Genomic DNA, 24220 nt, shown 5'->3' on the forward strand with positions numbered 1-24220 from the left:
CCCACACCCACAGTGACACACCCATTCCAACCAGATCACACCTATTCCAACAAGGTCACACCTTCAGATGGTGCCACTCCCTGGTCCAAGGATATACAAACCATCACAGGATTATTTTGAACAATGTGCTGTCATTATATGTCTTCTTACAGAGTGTTGCATTTTAAAGTAAATCAGGAGCAACTGTTTATTTTGTGTAATATGTGTTAATTATATTATAATATATATATACTCATTTTTAAGGCTCCATATGTATGCATATATGAAAGAACTACATATATAAGTTTAAAATTAAAATAATAGTTAAAGAACATAATAGAAAACAATTCTCTTCTGAACTTTTAATGGATTACCATTATTCTTCCATTTGAAATCATATGTTACAGGGCTGGAGAAATGGCTTAGCAGTTAAGATCACTTGTTTATCTTCAGGAGAACTCAAGTTGGGTTGCCAACACCCATGTTGTAGTTGTTTTTCCATCTGTATGTGTGCTAAGACCAGCTTTAGGGGATCTATCCAGCCTCTTTTGCTGGTCTCTGTAGATGTCATACATCCATGATCCATGTGTGTACACACGTACACACTAATTTATTTAAATTCCTATGATACAATCTAATTTTCCCAAATGATATATGTGCAGCACTTGGTGTGTTATTTGAGAAGATTGATTCTTTCAGTCTTCAGAAATGAATATTATTAGTTGATTTTACTATTAGCTGTGGGAAGAGTATGCTATGCTCATTTTAAAGTAGGCCCAGTGTTTCTTGTGTAGGTTGAATATAGCTATTGTAGATGTCTTTCTCTGGTAGGAGATAAAGCAGGTATGAATGTGGGATCTTTTAAACAATAGAGCAAGGTTCACATGTAAGGATCTTATCAGGTGACAGATGTGGAGGAGGAGTTGAAATATTTTTAATAGAAAAATGTGTTTTGGTTTTATTCTCACTCATTCATTAAAATTGCTCAGTAAAAGGGTAGAGTAATTATGAAGTCACTTTGATATTCCCCTTGAAACTCATTAACCTATAATCTTATAATCCATAATTGTGAGTTATTTTTAATTGGCTATGAACATGAATTAAATAAAAATAGCAAGTCCCCTAAGCTCCTTTTACAAGTTTGAGGTTCTGTTTGACCAAAAGTTGCTGTTTCTGGTCTCACTGTATATATCTAAAACACAGTCCAGAATCGGGGATAATTTGGTACAGAAATGACTGGGATGTTTTACAGAACACATAGGCATGCAGTGACTCTGAGAATACATCCTGGGGATCAGCCAATTAACAGAAGATAACATGTTGTTTTGGCATTAATGAACAAAAATGGGCACCAAGAACACCTATACCCCCAAACCTTAGTGAAATGTGACTTGGCAGAAGAGATGCCAATCCAGGAGGAGTAGTACCTGGGTGTTTTCTTGCTCACCCACATTGCTCTGTACTGGCTACTGCTGCCTAATGCCTTGAGGGACACAAACGGCATCCCTTTGGTTGGTGCTGATGCTGATTCAGGCTGCCCTTCATTTCCCCATCTTGGAACCTTTGCTTGCTGAGCATGACTGAGTAGTAGGAACAGATTCTGTTATTGTTGTCTCCCTGATTTTACTCTGGAATAGTGTGGGTTCAAACATTGCATTCCATTCTGGTGTAGTGATAAAATATATTTTGTTTTACTTTTGCACACCATTCTTTTCTGCTGACCTTATCTCCCTGCAACATTCATTAAGTAATGCAAATTTATCTGTTCAGTAAAATTGTCTTTTTTTTCTGAAATCTAGAGTATATTTTCAAGAAATATTAGAAAGCTAAGATGAACTTAATATCTTAAATGCTTTGTTATTGAAAAATGCCTAAATGCTGCTTATTTTATTATTTTTAAAAATTAAAAATATCTTTGAATGTAGTTTGCATGATATTAATATATAATATTTATTTACATGTAGTATATCAGCACTGTGAGTTACACATGTTCCATTAATAAGCACAGAGTATATCTACCATGTAAATATTTCCTTAATTTTCATGTGTATTGCATATGAGTTATCATGAGTGCATCATGAATTGGATGTTTATGTTCAATTGATGTAATACATATTGCTCTGCAGTTATTGGTTTTCACTTGTTACTTTTCAGCTGATTTTCACAGCAGTGGGCATATTGTTGTGAATGGGTGGAAGATACACAACACAGCAAAAAATAAATGGTTTGTATGCATGGCTAAAAGCCCTGAAGAAAAGCATGAGTGGTTTGAAGCTATTTTGAAAGAGAGAGAACGTCGGAAAGGTGGGTGCATAAAGTAGGAGCTAATGTGCTTTGTGAACATTCTTGCTTGGTATGAGTGAAGAGAATGGGAAAATTTATGAGAACGTGTTGAGGCATGATGTTCACCTTGATTTACAAAGTGATATTGCTGTAGTTTTATAAAATATGCTTCTACCTTTACAGGCTCTCTTCCTTCCCTCATGGCTAGGCTCAGAGATCAGCCACCGCAGGTCTCACTCAACTCCGCCAAAGACCAGTTGGCCATTTTCCTGGGGAGCTGCTATGGCTCCCTGATCCCTTCACAACTAGCTTCACTAAGCCACCAAACCTCCCCAGCTGCCCTATTTCTCCTCTTGCCCACCTTAGTCTCAAGGATGGAAAACACTAGATAGTTTTATTATTTTAAAACTAGATAGATAACTCAATGGCTGGGTGAAGAATTTCCTGCCCTAATTTTATCAGCTAGCTCCCTCCATCCTCCATGGTCCCCACTCACCAGAGGCTACAAACTCTAATGGCCCTAAGACCTATATGTCTGCAACTTTGCCTTGCTCCAAAGAGAGGTCCCAATCCTCTTTCTTTGCATCCCTCCTCTTCTTGGGACTCGGAAGTCCCACCTCTATTGACACAATCAAGAACCAATTAGGGAATCAGTAGCTCTCCCTGTGCTTTGTAATTGGCACATTAAAATGAAAATAAAACCTTGTATGTAGTTGGGAATATTAAAATAGTACATAGGTCATATTTTTGTTGCTTTTTCAGTTAGTTCAGATTTGAAAGCTGCTTTTCCATCTTCTTTGAACGTTACTTTTCCTCCTCTGAAACACAGTCATAGTCTTTTTAGAGACAGATATAGTCATCCAGTGCATTGCAATATCACGGGACCTCCAAGGAATGCTCTCTATGTTTTTATAGCACATTGAAAATTCCTAGACCAATAGGTAAGCTTTATAATTCAGATTAAAGCACTTTGCATATATACATATTACCTTTAATATTGTCTGAACGTCATTGAATACAATGCAATGTCAACAATAAGTAGCTTGTCTCTATGAGATATCCTGTTTAAAACATGCTCCATGGTTTCACAAAAATTTTCAAGTGTATTTGACCTGGCAGTAGTAAATTGTGTATGGTTTATCCATCTGAAACCTAGAATATATTCTCAGGAAGCATTAGAAAGAAAAGATGAACTTAGTATCTTGAAAGTTTGATTATTGAAAAATATATAAACTATTCTTATTTTATTATAATGTATTTGAATGAACATTCATTTGTAGTGCTTAGTTAGGTGTGCTATGTCAATACTGTGAGGTACTTGGAATCCTAGGAAGCATAAGACTATTGATTGTTCTCCCAGAGATTTCAAAACAAAACACCTCATTGTCAGTGGAATTTTAGAATACCCATTGGCTCCTTTCTTCCAAACGTTGCCTCTTCTGTAACATTGCCCCCTTGTCCCATCCACTGATTGTGGTGGTCTCAGAATTTCATCTTTGAATCTGGCTCCTGCTCCCTATGTTCTTTGATTGACTTATCTGTTCTCACTAGAGTGACTTCTGTTCTGACACTTGTGTACTTCTTTGTGGCCAGCCTTCTTTTCTTTCTTGGGCTTTGTACTAATGTTCTATGCTGACCTCTGGATCACTTGACATTGTCAGGACTTCTTTCTCCTCCACAGTTTGCCTGGAAAGCATCTCCACTTCCCTTTTTCTCTTGCAGCCAGGAAGGTACCCCAATTTCCCTGCCCCTTCATAGCTGTAGTTACCCATTGCTGTGTTCCCTCTATATCACCTCCTGCTTATTTCTCAGCATCTTCCTCATTTTGTGATTCTTCTTGTTTACAAGGGCTTTGGCTTGCTTGAATTTTCTCAGCTTTCCTCCAAATGGTTTCCTCTTTTAAAACTCCCCTTCTTTAATTTACTCCATACCTGGTCCTCTAAGCTACAGCTAAAGTGATAGAACCTTCTTTCCCATCATACTCAACTTTTTCACCAGCACATTAAAATATGTTGCTATTTCCCCAGTACCCAAGGAATGAAGTTATTTACCTCTACAAGGACACTGCCATAGCCACTAGAGCACCTGGATACTTATGTAAACTCCAGGACTCTGTGCTTTGCATTGCTCAGCTTTAGTAGCTTTAGTAAACAATCCTTTCTTAGAAACAATGTTTAATAGTTTGGTCTTCTTGTGAGCACTCTCATGTATTTCCCACACAGAAGTAAGATGCTGAATGAACCTTTCCAGTAATATGGTTTCCCTCCAGTGGAGACCTCAATCCTATTATGCTAATTTCATTTAATCCTCTTCCTCTTGCAAAGTCATGTGCCCGTGAGGCACAGCTGACAGAGTTACCTTGTACACTGGGGCTATGGCCTTGCCAGTCTCACTAGGATGCTGTAAATTTCCTAAAAACTGGCTTCAGTTATACAGAGCTCAAACCCACAGCCTTCTGGTTGGTGGTGGCTCCAGCAATGAGGGCTTGCTAAATGAAGTTGTCAAAGAATAAATGAAGGAATTTGACATGATGCCTGTTATTTCATTTTTGATAGGGTTAAAATTAGGAATGGAACAAGACACCTGGGTAATGATCTCCGAGCAGGGTGAGAAGTTGTATAAAATGATGTGCAAACAGGGAAATCTGATCAAAGACAGAAAAAGAAAACTGACCACATTTCCTAAGTGCTTCCTGGGAAGGTAAGCTTGGTCTCTTGGGTACATCATCTGTCTTATATGGTTTGTGTTTAAAAGGTATTATCCTAAGCATTTTTGAACCCTGTCTCTTAATACATGTTTTCTGGGTGGTAGAGATATGAGGTAATGGACAAAGATGCAGTCATGGCCAGCCCCTTGAGCCATTGAGGCATCACCTTGGTCTCCATAATTGCTGACATGCCTGTTGTCATGGTGAATCAGAGCTTGTGGTCAGGCAAGGAGTGTCAGGCAGGTTGTGTGTCTGTTGGGGACAGGATGATAGGTGTGATGTGGACATGTTCTGGATCTGAGACCCAGAGTTGGGCATGAGTCCACAGAGTGAAGGGATATGAGAGCTGAGAGAAAACAATTTAAATAAAGGAGTGTATATAGATTAAGAGTCCAGTAGATTATCTTCCAAGGGGCCTAGAATCAGAGGCTGTATCTTACCTGGAAGAGAAGCAGAGCTACTTCAGCTGGGTCTTCATAGGCCAGGCTCTGGTGTCTTTCTGTATGTAATTTTGAATTCAGCAATTAATCCTTATGAATTTATTGTGTCTGTAGTTACTTAAAGAATTGGGAACTATGGACTAGGGAGTTTGACACACTCATATAGTTAGTGGATGCTGAAGTCCATCCACAAAAGTTACCGGGAGTTATGTCAAAGATCAGTCTGTAATCATCCATCTTTGTTCAACTCCTGATGCTACCATTGCTTAGTATAACGGTTTGGGCAAGTTCACTCTCTATTTCTCTTTGATCCATGAAGTTGATGGATGTGTGCCCACCAGGATATCCTTTAACTAGCTACCAGAAAATAGCACATGGCCACCTCTGAACTGTAGGCCAGGAAACCCCAGACTGAAGGCCAGTGTGAGGGAGTGGTACTCATAGTGGGGTCATCCAGTTGCCTAAAGACATTAATAAGTCCCTGTATCTGTGATCTGTCAACACCCCTTAGGTGGGAACTAGTACAAAGGAAAACAGATCTAGTTCCACCTTGACATATAAGACCCAGCTTGCACCATATAAGGATGGCATATCTTATGATAATTTCATGGGTATAACTTTAGCGTCTCCATGGTGATAAGTCTACTTGCTGGTAAGTCACTGAAAGTTAAGGCTCCTCAGGAGCTTTTATCAGCATACTACATAGCCATAGAAGATCTTTATTCATAGAGCCACTTGAAAACTTACTCTGGCCTCTCTCCCACATTAAAACAAATTTTACATCATTGTGTAAATCAGCTCTTTTTCTCATCTTCATTTTGCATTTAGTGAAGTAAGTGAACTCTGAATGAATAATTATGCTTTAGCTTCATATGAATCAGTTCAACCCACTGGCCTTTGTTAGAGGCCACTATGTGCCAGGCTCTGTGCTGTCATACTTCATCCCAAGAAATCCTGTAGCAGCACTATGACATTGATATTCCCAATATCATCCCTGTGTTATCAATAAAGGCATCCAGGTTGAGAGAGAGGTCACATAACCAGTGGAGAAAGAAAGAGGGCTTGATTCTAGAGTGTTATATTGCAGAGCTCACAACTGTAGTCATTACAAGGTATTTTATACTCTTAAACCTTTTCTCTTTTATTTTAAGTTGTTTTGCTTCTTTTATCTAATTATTTCTCTTATGCTTTTTTACTCTTTTATATGATTATTTAATAAAAGTAGAAAGGCCTTTGTCCACTTTCCTATCTTAACAAATATTTCTTTAACTAACCAACATACTTGTAGAGTTCTGTGTTCTTATTTGATAGAAAGTATTTATTACCTGTGGGATCAATGGAAAAGAATGGTTTGGTAATGGCCATGGCTTCAATACTCTGGGCTGTGTGCAAGGAACGAAAACGATTCTGAATCACATTCATCAGTTTATGTAAATATTCAAGTGTTAGATCTTTGTAAGCATAGATATGAGAACATTTTATTTGGAAATATTCGTATTTATTGAATATTTATCTCAGTGATCTCCATGATGATTGGCATTTTGTGGGAGAGCGTCATCTTTTAACTAAATCTTCTTTCAAATGCTCTTTGGGGAAGAGGGCCTCCCCAAGTGCAGTTATTTAGTGGGTACAGTATAGGAGAGCTCAGTACATAGGGGTTCTGGAATAGATTATGACTTCTCTGGTTATGAGCCCTATACATGTGAAAAAATATCTTCTGGGCAATATCTTGAAAATGATGCTTTGTGTATTTAAGATTCCTTTCATAGCTTTTTTATGATGTGTGGACCAGACACAATTCTCAGAAAGACACAGACCTTATGATTTCCATTATCATTCTCTTGCAGTGAATTTGTCTCATGGCTATTGGAAATTGGAGAGATTCACAGGCCTGAAGAAGGTGTTCACTTAGGACAAGCATTGTTAGAGAATGGGATCATCCACCATGGTGATTATTTCATTAATTTACTTTTTCCATGTGTTCACAAATGGCCCATGTTTGAGTCCCATATTTGTTTTATGTATAATTTTCCAAATCATGGTATGGTTATTTTTTCAATGCTTTTAATACCTAATGTGCCAAAAATAGTGTATCATGGATTTCAGAGTTGCCATTCTATAAAATGCTCAGCATCTGCACAGGCAAAAGCCAGAATACTAATAAGTACCAGATTGTGAAAGGAGAGAGATGACTGGAGTGTCTGAGATTGCTTCAGGGGGCAGTGGCATTGGAGATGGACATCACAGGGTGAATAGAACTTAAAACAACAGAAGTGGTGGAAATACCATTTCTGATGAACTGAGAGCACTCAGCTATAGTAGTAAGAATTTCATGGTAGCCACTTGAGGAACTGCAATAGATTCTCATGTGGCTATTCTATACTATGAGCTCATGAGGCAGTGTCCTGAGATGGGCTTGTGATAGAAAAATTGGTAAGATATCTAAAATCAGCAAGACAACACATTGGCTGTGTACTGAAGGGCAGGAGAAGATGCATATTTTTACATGAAGGCATGACCAGAGCTTGTTCTCAGACAATTCCTGCAGCACTGAGGAGTCCACAGTATAGAGGTTAAAGGCTGTAGCACCCATGCCCGCCAGAGGTCTGAACTTGACCTAGCAGTAACAGAACAAGGATTCTTTGGAGTTACATCCATTGATATGAAGAGAGGTGGTTGTCTGAGACTCTGGAGAAGCTGAGAGCACTTATACAGTCAGCATTTGGATACGACGGAGGAAGAGACTGGGTGCTACTGAGCTTTCTGCTCTGCATGATGAAGAAAGGAAATCCAGAAGAGGCTTGACAGTTGAAGAGTAGGCGTGGAGCAGTGCTGGGGGGAAAAGGCTGGACTTACAACATCGAAAACAAGGAGAAAGTGGTGCTGAGACTAAGGACAAAGCTAGAAGATGCCCAAGTGAAAAGGCAGGGAGGAATGAAAGAAAAGGAGCCATTTTAAAAGGTGGAACTTTTACAGTCATGCCTTTCCTAATAGGCAGTGGTGTACAAGAAAGCAGATCATGATGAGTTTTCTCCACCACTCTGGGTGTTACCTCCATGTGTGGTATCATCCTCTACCTTGTTGGGCATCCCCACTCTAAGTAGATAGTTTCTCTCCCTCCGAGAATCGGCACTCCTGCAATCTCTGTCATTTCCCTGTGTTTCCTCCTTTGCTTAAGGGCTCCTATGTAACTGATAGAAGCTGACAGCACTCTTCTATTTTCATTGCCATTCCTGACTTCTTATCAGCTCAAGTCCAGATTTCTTTGTGGTTTATTTCCTCCACAGAGGCCTGCATCTCTCTGTACAGTGCAGTACTTGATTTGGGCTCTCAGGTGGGCACCTAGCTATTCCAGCTTGCTACCCACCCTCCCCTTCTGCATCTTTCCATACTCAAAGCTAGTCCTTATTTAGTATCTTTACTCTTGCTTCTCTCTTTCAACAGTTGTTTACAAGTTTCTCATAAAAGGGGGGACATTTCTAAATGCTAAAACTATAGTACTGTATTGAATGAAGTAACATTCTCTGCACACAATGCTCAGTCTCTCTGTGGCCTCTGAGTTTTAGAAGCCCATCCACTTTGTCATTTTAATATATTTAATTTTTTGGAATTTAAATGTTTCTGGAGTTTTGAATTTACAATTAGTGTGTGTGCATGCGCATGTGGTCTTTGTGTTGGCCAGAGGATAAGTTTCTTGTATTGGTTCTCTCTATCCACTGTGTTTGGGGGCTGAACTCAGATCATCATGCTTGTGCAAAAGGTATTTTTACAAACTGAACCATTTAACTGACCCAAAAAATTTTTATGTGCTTATCATTGTCTAAAATTATATTGTTATATTTGTTATTGATTTTTGTTATTTATTATCTCATTATCTCTCTTACCCTCTCCTGGACTCTACTCAAAATACATGCAACATTAGCACACAAGCCTTTGTTATATACCATAGTATGTGCTTTTCATACATAGCATATTCAGGTACTCAGTAAACACATTCTAACTGAGTAAGAAAATTTTCATATTTTAAGCACATTTTATACTTGATTCATTAATAGGAAGATATCTAATAAACATGCTAACTGAATAAAAGAATGATTATATTTTGAGCATATTTTATACTTGATTCATTAATAGTAAAACATCTAAAGCATCATATCATATGCATGTATTTAGCACCTGTATATAGAGGGAACAGCTGTAATAGTTACTCTTTGCTGTGACCTAGCATAAGCAATGTAAAGTAAGAATTTACTTTGGCTCATGGAATCAGAGGTTCACATGGTCATTTGACCCCATGCATTTGAGTAGAACATTATGGTGGTAGGAACATGGAACAGAGGATAGCTGTTCATTTCATGGCCAGAGCAAGGCAAGAAATAGTAATTATAAACTCCCAAAAACCCACCTCCAGTCATCTGCTTCCTTGGGTTGTACCCTAACTCCAAGTTTTTAGAACCTTCAAAAATAGTGCCACAATCTGGGGACCAAGAATTCAAATGAGTCTGTGAGGAATGATCCATATTTAAAATACACAACAAGCTTAAGAAGAAATGAGATATTGATATTGATGGTTTTAGTCTTTCACATTTCCTAACTCAAGTTCATGTATACATTTGGGGATACAACTATACATTACATTGTTATCTTTAATTTATAAAGCATTTTAACCAACACACAGTAATTGTATGTACTTACAGGGAATAGTGTGATAAGTTGAGTCATTTCTATAATATGTAATGATCAAATCAGGATAATTAGAATTCCTATTTCCTAAAACATTTATCATTTCTTTGTCTTATCTTGAACCTAAGTAGGTGGCACAAAATTGTGGTCAACCAGTTGACCTTTTCCTTTATCATTTAGACTTCTATATCCAGAGACATTGCATTACTGTGGTAGTTTGAATATGGCTGACCCCCATAAACTCATGTGTTTAAATACTTGGCCATAAAGAGTAGTACTATTAAAAGGTGTGGCCTTATGGAGGAGGTGTGGTCTTGTTAGAGCAAGTATATCACTGTGTAGATGGGCTTTGAGGTTTCCTATGCTCAGGCTCCACCCAGTGCAGAAGATAGTCTCCTGGCTGCCTTTAGATCAAGATGTAGAACTTTTGCTTTTAGATCAAGATATAGTCTGCCTGCATGTTGCCATGCTTCATACCATGATGATAATGGACTGAACCTCTGAAATTGTAAGCGAGCTCCAATTAAATGTTTGCCTTTCTAAGAGTTGCCTTGGCCATGTTATCTCTTCACAACAATGGGACCCTAATTAAGACAATTACCTTCTAAACAAAAAGAGGTTTCTTTGATTGCAATCAGGCCACTATTGTACTAGCAGCCATATCTTCCCAGGGCTGTCATTATTGAAACTTGTATTGTTCACAGCAGGGTGATATTGCTGAATACTTTTATCCTCCAGTAGGCCAAATCCCAGAATGGATGCAAGGGTGGCTCCTGAAGTACCAACACTTGCTAAGATGTCATTGACGATCATTGGTTACTTGAGGGAGAATAAGTTTACTCCAATAATCCAGAATGGATGCAAGGGTGGCTCCTGAAGTACCAACAGTTGCTAAGATGCCATTGACAATCATTGGTTACTTGAGGGAGAATAATTTTCCTCCAATAATTTCACCCCTAAAAGGCTTAGTCATGCTCCAGTCGATGGTCCTATGCCTGTGAACACACAGGCAGCATTAAGTGGTCTCAGTAGGGTAAAAGTATTTTCATACTAATTATTTTTTGTATATCTGTATGCCTTGGCATGCATTGGGCAGTTAGCTGACATCTTTTGGAAATCTGTTCTTACCTCAGCTCTCGTTTTTGGCTTTGCCAGGAGATCCCTTTATCTATTGAACCATTTGCTTGACCCAGTCTTGACATAAAACACTCAATACATTTATATTAAAATTAGCTTCAAATCTGAAATGCAGGATTTCATCAAATACTTAAATTAGGAGAATTAAAAACTGTTTTGAATATTTATAACCTCGTTAATTCTTCTTACTGAGAACTATAGCCCAGAGAGCTGTCAGAATTCTTCCTGTTTTACTGTTTGAATTCAGGAGTCTGGGCTTGTTATAGTACAGTCAGGATTTGATCAAATATAACGTTATATTTTGAATCTAGTATTTTTATAAAAATAAATCTGTTTTAAAAGTTTCTATAATCCTCAGAGACTGGCGGGTGAGAAATCTTATTATGCAAATTTATATTAAGAGAGTGATTCTATTTCAATGAAGAGATAGGAACAAGATTCTATGGGTATTGAGTCCATGCTTCCAGCTGCACTTTTGTAAAAACAGAATTTCTAAAATAAAATTGAATGAGCCATCTGTTTAAGACAGAGAGAGAGAGAGAGAGAGAGAGAGAGAGAGAGAGAGAGAAAGAGAGAGTTATGTTGTTACTATTATTCACTGCATATACTATTGACCTAGTCTGACATAATACCTCACTTTCTTATGGACTCATAGGTAGGGATAACACAGTCTTTCTTTATGACACAATGTTAATATTGTTTTTCTTTAACTAGTGCTCGAAGTCCAAATGCTCCTGTGAGACTTCAGAACTCTCATCTGGTACATCCTGTGGTGTGTTAAAATTCTTTGTATAAGCTTCTGAGTGCTGGTAATCAAATTACTAAGGCTCTCAAACTTGTTAAACATAACTGTTATTAACATTGAAATGATATAACTAGGTATATAATGCACAGAATGATGGGTTCATGAAACATGGCATTTCCCAATTATTTCACATGTTCTCTTACCTCTGCTAAGGGGTTATGTGCAGTGACAACATTCTGTCCAATGTGCCAGCTCAGTTCTGTAACTTTTAGTGGATGGTTTGAAGTTGGCCCATGTAAAAAATTTTATACCACAGATGTTAGCAAACTGTGCATTGGTTCACCTTCTTCCCCACTTGCCCTCACCTCTACTTTCTAGAAGTAATGATTATTGTGCATGCCTTCTTCTGTCATAGTTGTCTGAAAGATTGCAGTGAGCGTCTTTTCTCATAAGGTGAGAATCTATTTTCCTGCTGTAGACTGAGTGCAAACCTGAGCTGTTGCTGTTTATTCAAGGCAATATGTAAGCTCTTTAGATTGCCTCAAGGTTATGAAGATTTCACCCTAAAGTCCCTAACTGATTAGCACGGCCTTCTCAGTAGGTTAAACTCTCATTTGTTTTGTTTTGGTGTGGTAAGCAACCTACCTGTGTTCAATTTTTTTTTTTTTTTTTTGTTAAAATCAAGAGAATTTATTTCCATGACTATTATAAAGTATAATAATGGATTTAAGTAGATTGGATAAAAGCACTGATTTTAAAGCAGTCTATAGAATTTCAAAATATTCCTTCTAATTTTATTTTATTTTTACACTCATGCTTCTTTTTAAATGGGTGTACTGGCTGGTTTTGTGTCAACTTAATCCAAGCTAGATTCATCAGAGAGAAAGGAACCTTAGTTAAGGAAACGCCTCCATGACATCCGTCTGTAAGGCATTTTTCTCAATTTGTGATCAATAGGGGAGGGCCTGGTCCATTGTGGGTGATCCCATCCCTGGGCTGGTGGTCCTGGGTTTTATAAGAAGCAGGCTTGAGCAAGCCATGAAGAACAATCCAGTAAGCAGCACCCCTCCATGGCCTGTGGATCAGCTCCTGTTTCCAGGTTCCTTCTCTGTTAGAGTTCCTGTTCTGACTTCCTTTGGTGATGAATAACAATGTAAAAGTGTAAGCTAAAGAAACCCTTTCCTCTCCATCTTGCTTTTTGGTCTTGGTGTTTTGTTTCAGTAACAGGAACCCTAATTAAGACAGTGTTTTAGCTTCAGGAGAAAATAAAATGCCAAAAAGCTTTGTTGTTGATTTCCTCCCCCAATAACAACAGTCGTGGCTCAATTTCATAGCCATGTATAAGGCTTAAACCATGTATAAGGTTTATCTGGACTAGTTAAAGACTTAGATTTGTGTATGTGTGTACATGTGTACATATACATGCATATATTTGTCCTTATTAAGAAATCTTTTGATATACTTCTGGACTCACCAAATGCTGTTACTTTTGACAGAATATTCTCTGATTTCAATATTCCCAGCATAAAGATTACAGTTTTCTGTCTAATCATGAAATTATAGCTCTTTGTAGCACATTATCTATTCTGAGTATGTTACATTCTTCATATAGAAAGTATTTAAATACTAGCTGCTTGAGCTTTAGTTTAAAGTGATTTCCTACCCAGGACAGGCTCTCCTTCCTTGTTGTATTATCTGGAGAGATTTAAGCATCCTTCGTCATAGTTCCTTCACTGCCTGGATCACCTACTTTGAGAAGTACCCACTTGGGTTTTTTGTCCACTTTCAGTTGAGTCATTTATAGTGCCAGTGGTGACCTGATTGCATTCTTTCTATATTTTGCATATTGATCCTATGGCTTACATGATTTTCAGATGTTTTCCCTGATGCATATTTTGTACTTTTATTTGGTTGATTATTTTATGTGTTACGAAGCAGCCTTTTCCTCTAAGACAATCCCATTTGACTATTTTTGCTTTTCTTACAGTCATTTGGGGGATCTCAACCAAAATTTTCATTGCCATGACAGTGTCAAGGTTTTCTCCATTTCTTCCTTCTAGTGGTTTTGAACTTTCAGGTCATATGTTTAAGTTTTTAATTCTTTTGAGTTGGTTTATTGTATGTGGTGTCAGATGGGGTTCCATTTTCATTCTTATGCGTGTGTAGGCCAGCTTTCCATAGTTACCATTTATTAAAGAGACAATTTTTTTTATAACCATTCCCAACAACCTTGGCAGAGGTCAATCAGCTACAAATGCATTGGGTTATTTTGGAGTTTCCTACCGTGTTCCAGTGGTTTTCTGTGTTTGTTTTTGTGTTAGTACCACAAGGCTTTGATTAGTACAGTCCTTGTAGTTTGTTTTGAAGTCATATGGTGTATGCTTCTAGCTTTCTTCTTTGTATAAAATTGTTTTGACTATTTGGGGTCTTTTTTGTTTCACAGAGATCCTAATGTTTCGTTTTGCTGGTTATTTTCTTCTTTATATGAAACACAACATTAGAATTTTGATAGGGATTGTATTTGATCTGTATATCACTCTGAGTATACTGGATCTTTAAATAATATTAATCCTTTCAGTTAATGAACACAGAATATATTTCTATTTATTTATGTCTTCATAAGAAAATTTCACCGATGATTTAGACTTTAGTACACAGGATATTTGTCTCCTTGTTCAAATTCATTCCTGTCATATTTGTTAGTGTGATGATGAATTTGATTTTTCTTAAGGTCTTTTTGGATAGTTCATTTTCAGCTCGTGTGTTGATTTCATTCTCGGATGCTGATTTGTACATTTACTAAAGCAAGTTATTCATTTTTTTAAAAAAGGGATTTATGTGCATAGCAAACACAGAGATGATTTTTTTTTCTCTTTCCAAATTGGATGTCTTCATTTCTTTTCCTGTTGGAGTCTCATGAGGAACAGAGGTAGAACTGAATGCAATGAGTTTGCTCCTTGGGCAGTTGAAAGCCAACACATAAGATCAGGAGCTGTGATGCTTGTAACGAAGGGGAGATGATTCCAACCCAAGGTCTCTGAAAAAAGACAGAATAATACTGTTACCGAGGAACCTGATACATTCTCACATAAGGAAGCGTCCTCATTGCAGGCTGAAGCTGTAGCATTCCTAAACACGGCCATGTAATCAAGATCATCCTTCTTTATACATCACATGGTTTTTAAATGGCCGATGGGGAATGTCCCACAGTAAAGAATTTACCATCGTAATAAGTTGTGAGTAGATCCGTCTCCTAGGGAAGGTCATCTTGTTTCCCCCTCAGGAGCTTTGACAGAGGAGGACTAAACGTTATCTCAAGGGGCAGTTGTTTCCCCTCTTCCTTCCAAGAAGCTGACAGGAGTATTGTAAAGAAGATTAAAACAAAAAATTTCAAGGAAATGAATGGGCCTAGAGGATGGTATATTAAGTAAGGCAACCCAGGCTCAAGAAGAAACTACCATGCATTGTCTCTCAATGTCCATTCTGGCCTCTGTCAAATGTGCATGTCCAGGTGGAAAGTCACAGGAAGCTAAAGGGAAGCTTTCAGGGAGGGCCATAGTAAAGACAAGAGAAAGAATTCAAGAGGAACAAGGGTCAAGGGTAGAGCAGCAAGAAGCTGAGGGGGAGTGCGGAAGTCAACCAAAAAGTGGTAGAGTATAGAGAAGATCCCGGAAGGGAACCTGTAACTGTGAAAACTAACTTAAAAATGATGGAAAGAAGTGGTGAGCGTGAGTTTCTTCATTACATTTTGACCTCATGGGGGAAGCTTTTAGCTATTACCCTTTGAGTACAACACGAGTTCTCGCCTTGCACACAGTCCTTTCTCTATTGAGGTGTATCCCTTTTATACTGAATCTGCTCAGAGAGTTTACCATGAAACAGTGCTGTGTTCTGCTAAATGTTTTATCTCCTGCTCATCTTACTTGTAGTTGTTAACAGGTTCGTTATATGGACTGATTTGTCAGTCCCCAAGGATGGATCTTACGTGGTTATGGCTCGTGTTTCTTTTTGTGTCCTGTTAAATTTGTTTCTGTCAATACAAAAGGGAAAAAAAGTCTTACAAACACAATGTTCTGATGAGGTATCAATTTAGTGAAATGTTTATAGTGACATAGAAGAAAGTCATAAAATACACACTTTCAATAACAATAATGACTGGGTAGGTAGGTTATGGCAAAGCATAAGGCCATATGCTAGCTGATCCCACTTTTAACCCATTGATTGGTGAGACTAGGAGTCAGTCTCTTTATACATTCCAAGAGGTTTTTATCAGTTTTTCAATGGATGTTTGGTTCCACACAGAGGTATGCAAGAAATTGCTATTTAGCTGAAGTTGCTCAAGATAACTTGTAAATTAGGTTCTGGATTTGCAGTATTCCTCCCTCCCCAGGTCACTGACTCAGTCTGCCTTTGCAGGCATGGCTTCTTTCCAGGAGCCTTGTTCACTGGTTTATAGCATTTTGTTGAGGATTTTTGCAGCTCTGTTTGGTAGTGATATTCGACTGTGATTTTATTTCATTTTAATATTCTTATCTGACTTCATAAACTGAATTTAGAACTATTATTTCTCTTCAGTTTTTTTGGAAGAGTTTGGAAAAGAATGCATTAATTACCAAAGTCTTTACCAAAGACTAACAAATTCCTAATAAGAGTTTTAAGAAATGAAAATTTTATTGTGTGGATGACACTGAAGACTAGCCATTCTTAAGTAGAAAAAGAAAAAAAGAAAAGAAATAAGTAACATGTAAAAAATAGTGCTAATCAGTGTAAGAACTCTTAAGATTTTTATATATTTAAAATTTTTACATATTGAAAGTATTCATTCATCTCTGGAGGTTTGAATACAAGATACATGGATTGGTGTATGTGTGGTCTTGGCACCATCACTATAATAGCTAAAATAGCTACAAGCAAATATGCACTTCTAGGGCTGAGGATAAAAACACATAAAACAAACCAAACAAAATAAAACCCCACAGATATCATGCTTACTATCTAAGTATGTACTCTACAAATTTTAAATTAAAATGTATTCTATTTTATGAGGTAAGGTTTTACTCTATAGCCCTTGCTGATGTGGAACTTTGTAACCCAGGCTAGCCTCAGACTCACTAGGTAGGTTAGGCTGGCCCTGGAGTCATCCATCCCCCTGCTTCAGCCTCTCCAGCTCTAGGATTACACATAGACATGCAGTACCACACCAGCTTGGGGGTGTGTTCTTTGATGTTTTGTTCAGTCTTAGGTAACTGTCAAGACATAGGAAGCATGACTCTGTATTTCCTGTCAGTACATAGTCTATGGCATCCATATTACATACATGTATATATTACGCTAGCTGAATATTATTAACCTCAATCAGGTCTTCAGATCATATGGGAAGTTTCCTTGTTGTAAAGAACAAAACCTTACAAATTTCACTGTTGAAAATATTGGATTGGCATTGCTTTTTTTGGGAAAATCGGAAGTTTTTCATAAAATGTGACTATATATTCAATAAAGTTAATCAGATTGCCAGTATTTTACTGTAACATTTTTATGTTCTTAGTTACCGACAAGCACCAGTTCAAACCGGAGCAAATGCTATACCGATTCCGTTATGACGATGGTACATTTTACCCCAGGAGTGAGATGCAGGACGTGATTTCTAAGGTAATGGCACCTTCAGCCACTTCCATAGCAAGATTCCTGTTGCCATCCTTGGGGAAGATGCAAAGTTAATATAGGAAACTCTTAAGTTACCTTATAAGCAGTCTTTGTCTTATTAAGATGTCTGAAGTGCCAGTGTTAGATCATTTTAATTTTTTTCATGTGGAATAAACTCTGGACAAAACATTTATATAAATTTTAAAAACAGAAACATAAGGACAAATATAATACCCTTTTTATTGCATCCTTGAAATTTTTATATTGAAATATAACTAAGCACATTCTAGATTTATTGCTCTTTGAACTTTCTGTTTGAAGTATATCTTATAATTTATATTAAGAAATATTTTAGGTGATCTTTCATATATGTCATACACATAAGACAGATTCACAGTACAAACCTATCCTGTTCTTCAGTGACTTAACTCCTACATTTATCCTGTATTTCAATATTTTGATAGATTTTTAATATTCCTGAGGTTGCATAATAACTGCAGGCGACTGAAAAGGAGTTGATTTATTATTCTGAATGTTCAGTAGCATTTCTCTTGAGTGATCCTATCCGTTTCTGCTTTGCTTTTGTTTCACACAGGGTGTAAGACTCTACTGTCGTCTTCATAGTCTGTTTACCCCAGTGGTCAGGTGAGTTGGCTTGCTAGGGAGTCGTAAATGGAACTGTTTGTATTTCATGTTAGAACTTGAGTCATTTCATTTTAAGTAATTGTTTATGTCAAATAATCCTAAAGCACTATATATTCAGTGTCTTTTTCCTTTGTTATGCTTTCAAAACTTATTTTATTATTATCTCATACTACATTCTTCAGCTGAAAACGAAGTAATTCAGATTTCTTTAGTATTTAGTAAATGGTAGTTGAATGATCTGGAGATGATTGAGAAATGCTGTTAGTTCTAATTGTTTATAACTAGGAATATTTTTATATTATATATTTTGGATTTTATATAATCTCTTTATATAGGTATGTACTGTATAATTGAATATTAGATATATATTTTATATTTCTTTTTGATATGTTTTTCCCTTCAAAAGTTAATTTTTTGCATTGGAAAATTAAAAATTATACTCAACACACATAATTTTGGAGCTTATTAACTAACTCATTTCAAAACAAATTCATGGCCCATTTTTGAAACAAATAAATATATTTTTTAGTAACAGCTATAAAATCCAAAAGTTCATATGCACAATTTATTTTACATGTGTAATATCAATTCTAAGGTGATGCATAGATAGATAAATAGGTAAAAGGAAGATTGATAGATGACAGATGGATAAATGATAGGTAGATAGATGAATGATAGAGGATGACTAGGTAGAGAGATGGATGCGTGCATAGATGAGATAAATAGAAGATAGGTAGATAGGTAGAGATAGATGATAGATAGATAGGTTGGTAGATAGATAGATAGATAGATAGATAGATAGATAGATAGATAGATAGATAGATAGATAGATAGATATTTTTCCAAGACCTGCTGTGTCTGCATATTGGAATTCCCTTTTACATCACATAAAGATTGTGAGGAGGTTCTTCAGGAGAACTGCACGTCTTCCTACCTATTTGTCCTGAATAAATGTCTGCTTTAGCAGCAGGCTTCACAGTGTAAAGTTGGGAAAGAGTGTGAACTCTATAATGTACTGCTGCTATAGATTGCTTTCATATGTTTTGAATAAATTAATATTAAATACTTAGCAATTATGAATCTCCTGCTAATCAAATAGAAAAGAATAATAGCTAACTCTTCATGTTATTTGCATATATAAAAATAATATGTGTATGTATGAAAAATATGTTTAGAAAAATACATTTTAAAAATTATTATTATTATTATTTTATTGTTGTTGATGTTGTTGCTGTATGAGATTTTATATCAAGGAAGTTACAGTCCTTAGGAACCAATAGGAATTAATTATTCTTTGGGTAGAAATGACCATTATTTATGTGTTGTATCAGAAAATATATGGAATTAAAACATAAAACAGATGTACTGTATGATAGTTATTCATTAATACATATGACTTTAATTTATAGAGAAAAAATTCTGGCTGGTAGGAACCAGACCCCCACATCTGGCCCATGACTAACCAGACACCCACATCTGGCCCATGACTAACCAGACACCCACATCTGGCCCATGACTAACCAGACACCCGCATCTGGCCCATGACTAGCTCTTTCTTTCCTGCTGATGCTTATGGAAATCAAGGTGAAAGTGATAGGTTTTAGAAAGATGGCAGTAAACGCAAAATAAAGGAAAATGAATTAGATTCCCAAGGAACCCAGTTCACATACTGAAGGCCAAAAGTTTTAGTCCCACTTCAGAGAGTTTTATATGCGTGTGAATAGAGGATACGGATATCATGGATGTCAGCTGTAAATTACTGACAGAGGCTAAAGGACAGGACATATAGGCAGGGCTTATTAGTCACCTCAAGCTATTAGCAGTCTACAATTATTTTTTCTTTTGACATTTTACAAGGACTGTCATTTTCTCATTCTCTCTTATCTGGGCCTACAAAACGAAATCAATTGTCGATTCTGCCTTTGTGCACAGGACTGGTCATGAGACTTTTAAAGTTTTTCTCTGACTTTTGAATGATTTCTCAGCCTGGAAAGTCTGATGAGCAGGAAGGAGCCTGCTGAGAGAGCCAGTCAATTCCCCAATTCCCAGGTGTGTGTGTGTGTGTGTGTATGTGTGTGTGTGTGTGTGTGTGTGTGGTTTATGTGTGTATATGTGTATGTTTATGTGTAGGTATGTATGTGTGTGCATGTGTCTGTGTTTTTGGTGTGTGTATGTATGGTTTATGTGTATGTGAGTTTGTGGTATGTATGTGTATGTATGTATATGTGTGCATGTGTCTGTGTTTTTGGTGTGTGTGTGTATAGCTTCATGGTTCCATGCTTTGCTTAGAAAACTTATGTAGTACAGTCTTCCTGTAGCTTCTTCAGGCTTGCAGGCTTTACAGAAATCCTATGAGTAAGTACAGTGTGCATCCCCTCTCTTCTTGGAGAATATATACTCAAGAGTTTTCAGGCTCTATGCACCACACTTTGAGGATAGTTTTTTATTATTTTTAGATATTTTCTTTATTTAAGTTTCAAATGTTATCCTCTTTCCTGGTTTCCCCTCTGAAAATCCCCTATCCCCTCCCACCCCTTCCTGCTCCCAAACATTCCCACTCCCATTCCTGGTCCTACCATTCCCCTATAGTGGGGCATAGAACCTTCACAGGACCTAGGGCCTCTCCTCCCATTGATGACCAACTAGGCCATCCTCTGCTACATATACAGCTAGAGCCATAAGTTCCACCATGTGTTTTCTTTGATTGGTGGTTTAGTTCCAAGGAACTCTAGGGATACTGGTTAGGTTATGCTGATGTTCCTCCTATGGCACTTCAAACCTGTTCAGTTCCTTGGGTACTTTCTCTAGCTCCTTCATTGAGGACCTTGGGCTCCATCCAATGGATGACTGTGAGCATCCACTTCTGTATTTGCCAGGAACTGGCAGAGCCCTTCAGGAGAGAGCCATATCAGTCTCCTGTATGCACACTCTTCTTGGCATCTGTCATGGTGTCTGGAGTTTGGTGGTTGTTTATGGGATAGATCACCAAGTGGGGCAGTCTCTGGATGGTCATTCCTTCAGGATCTGCTCCAAACTTTGTTTCTGTAACTCCTTCCATGGGTAATTTGTACCCACTTCTAAGAAGGATTCTGAGCTTCTGGGCTAATATGCACTTATCAGTGAGTGCATATCATGTATGTTGTTTGTGATTGGGTTACCTTCCTCTGGATGACATCCTCCAGGTCCATCCATTTGCCTAGGAATTTCATAAATTCATTGTTTTTAACAGCTGAGTAGTACTCCACTGTGTACATGTACCACATTTTCTGTATCCATTTCTCTGTTGAGGGACATCTGGGTTCTTCCAGCTTCTGGCTATTATAAATAAGGCTGCTATGAACATAGTGGAGCATGTGGGTGTGTGTGTTTTGTTTTTTATTTTTTGTTTTTTGTTTTGTTTTTTGTTTTTTTTTTGTTTTTTTTTGTTGTTGTTGTTTTTTTGGCAGGGTTTCTCTGTGTGGCCTTGGCTGTCCTGGAACTCACTCTGTAGACCAGGCTGGCCTCGAACTCAGAATCCACCTGCCTCTGCCTCCCAAATGTTGGGATTAAAGGCATGTGCCACCACACCTGGCAGAGCATGTGTCCTTATTACAAGTTGGAACACATTCTGGGTATATGCCCAGGAGAGGTATTGCTAGATCATCCGGTCCACTATGTCCAATTTTCTGAGAAACCACCAAACTGATTTCCAGAGTGGTTGTACAAGCTTGCAATCCCACCAACAATGGTGGAGTGTTCCTCTTTCTCTATATCCTCGCCAGCATCTGCTGTCACCTGAATTTTTGATCTTAGACATTCTCACTGGTATGAGGTAAAATCTCAGGGTTATTTTGATTTGCATTTCCCTGATGATTAAGGATGTTGAACATTTTTTCAGGTGCTTCTCAGCCATTTGGTATTCCTCAGTTGAGAATTCTTTGTTTAGCTCTGTACCCCATATTTTAATAGGGTCATTTGCTTTTCTGGAGTCCAGCTTCTTGAGTTCTTTGTATATATTGGATATGAGTCCCTTATCAGATTTAGGATTGGTAAAGATCCTTTCCCAATCTGTTGGTGGCCTTTTTGTCTTATTGACAGTATCTTTTTCCTTACAGAAGCTTTGAGATTTTATGAGGTCCTATTTGTCAATTCTCATCTTACAGCACATGTCATTGCTGTTCTGTTCAGAAATTTTTCCCCTGTACCCACATCTTCGAGGCTTTTTCCCACTTTATCCTCTATAAGTTTCAGAGTCTCTGGTTTTATGTGGAATTCCTTGATCCACTTAGACTTGAGCTTTGTACAAGGAGATAAGAATGAATCAATTTGCATTATTCTACATGATAACCACCAGTTCTGCCAGCACCATTTGTTGAAAATGCTCTTTTTCCCACTGGATGGTTTTGGGTCCCTTGCTAAAGATCACGTGACCATAGGTGTGTGGGTTCATTTCTGGGTCTTCAATTCTATTCCATTGATCTACCTGTCTGTTGCTGTACCAGTACCATGCAGTTTTTAATCACAATTGCTCTGTAGTACAGCTTGAGGTCAGGCATGGTGATTCTACCAGAGGTTCTATTATTGTTCAGAGTAGTTTTTGCTATCGTAGGTTTTTTGATATTTCCAGATGAATTTCCAAATTTCCCTTTCTAACTCAGTGAAGAATTGAGTTGGAATTTTGATGGGGATTGCATTGAATCTGTAGATTGCTTTCGGCTGGATAACCATTTTTACTATATTAATCCTGCCAATCCATGATTATGGGAGATCTTTCCATCTTCTGAGATCTACTTCAATTTCTTTGTTCAGAGACTTGAAGTTCTTATAATACAGATCTTTCACTTCCTTAGAGTCACACCCAGGTATTTTATATTATTTGTGACTATTGTGAAGGGTGTTGTTTCCCTAATTTCTTTCTTAGTCTGTGTATCCTTTGTGTAGAGAAAGGCCACTGATTTGTTTGAGTTAATTTTACATCCAGTTACTGTATTGAAGCTGTTTATCAGGTTTAGGAGTTCTCTGATGGAATTTTTAGGGTCACTTATATATACTATCATATCATCTGCAAATAGTGATATTTTGACTTCTTCCTTTCCAGTTTGTATCCCCTTGATCTCCTTTTTTAAAATTAGATATTTTCTTCATGTACATTTCAAATTTCAAGTGCTATCCTGAAAGTACCCTATACCCCCACCCCGCCTTGCTCCCCTACCCACCTATTCCTGCTTCTTGGCCCTGGCATTCCCCTGTACGGGGGCATATAAAGTTTGCAATACCCAGGTGCCTCTCTTCCCAGTGATGGCTGACTAGGCCATCTTCTGCAACATATCTAGCTAGAGTAACGATTTTGTTGTCGAATTGCTCTGACTAGGAATTCAAGTACTATATTGAATAGATAGGGAGAAAGTGGGCAGCCTTGTCTAGTCCCTGATTTTTGTGGGATTGCTTCAAGTTTCTCTCCATTTAGTTTGATGTTGGCTACTGGTTTGCTGTATATTGCTTTTATTATGTTTAGGTGTGGGCCTTAAATTCCTGATCTTTCCATGACTTTTATCATGAAGGGGTGTTGGATTTTGTCAAATGCTTTCTCATCATCTAACAAAATGATCATGTGATTTTTGTCTTTGAATTTGTTTTTATAGTGGATTATATTGATGGATTTCTGTATATTAAACCATTCCTGCATCCTTGGGATGAAGGCTACTTAATCATGATGAATGATATTTTTGATGTGTTCTTGGATTCAATATGCGAGAATTTTATTGACTATTTTTCCATCGATGTTCATAAGGGAAATTGGTCCAAAATTCTTTTTCTTTGTTGGGCCTTTGTGTGGTTTAGGTATCAGAGTAATTGTGGCATCATAGAATTAAATGGGTAGAATACCTTCTGTTTCTATTTTGTGAAATAGTTTGAGGAAAATTGGAATTAGGTCTTCTTTGATAGTCTTAGAGAACTCTGCACTAAACCTATCTGGTC

The 24220-nt window shown here is 37.5% G+C and overlaps 1 protein-coding gene across 4 annotated transcripts in view; it reads left to right on the top strand.

The window, feature by feature from the left end:
* Positions 1–24220, top strand: part of Prex2 (phosphatidylinositol-3,4,5-trisphosphate dependent Rac exchange factor 2) — a 301528-nt gene that overhangs the window by 111818 nt on the left and 165490 nt on the right. For all 4 annotated transcript variants that reach the window (XM_029482876.1, XM_021163512.2, XM_029482881.1 and 1 more), the window contains 5 exons: positions 2134–2283; positions 4818–4962; positions 7257–7357; positions 17520–17623; positions 18213–18262. In XM_029482876.1, coding sequence (XP_029338736.1) covers positions 2134–2283; positions 4818–4962; positions 7257–7357; positions 17520–17623; positions 18213–18262 — 550 coding nt within the window. The remainder of the gene's footprint in view (positions 1–2133; positions 2284–4817; positions 4963–7256; positions 7358–17519; positions 17624–18212; positions 18263–24220) is intronic.

Source organism: Mus caroli, chromosome 1, assembly GCF_900094665.2.
Source record: "Mus caroli chromosome 1, CAROLI_EIJ_v1.1, whole genome shotgun sequence".
Lineage (NCBI taxonomy): Eukaryota > Metazoa > Chordata > Mammalia > Rodentia > Muridae > Mus > Mus caroli.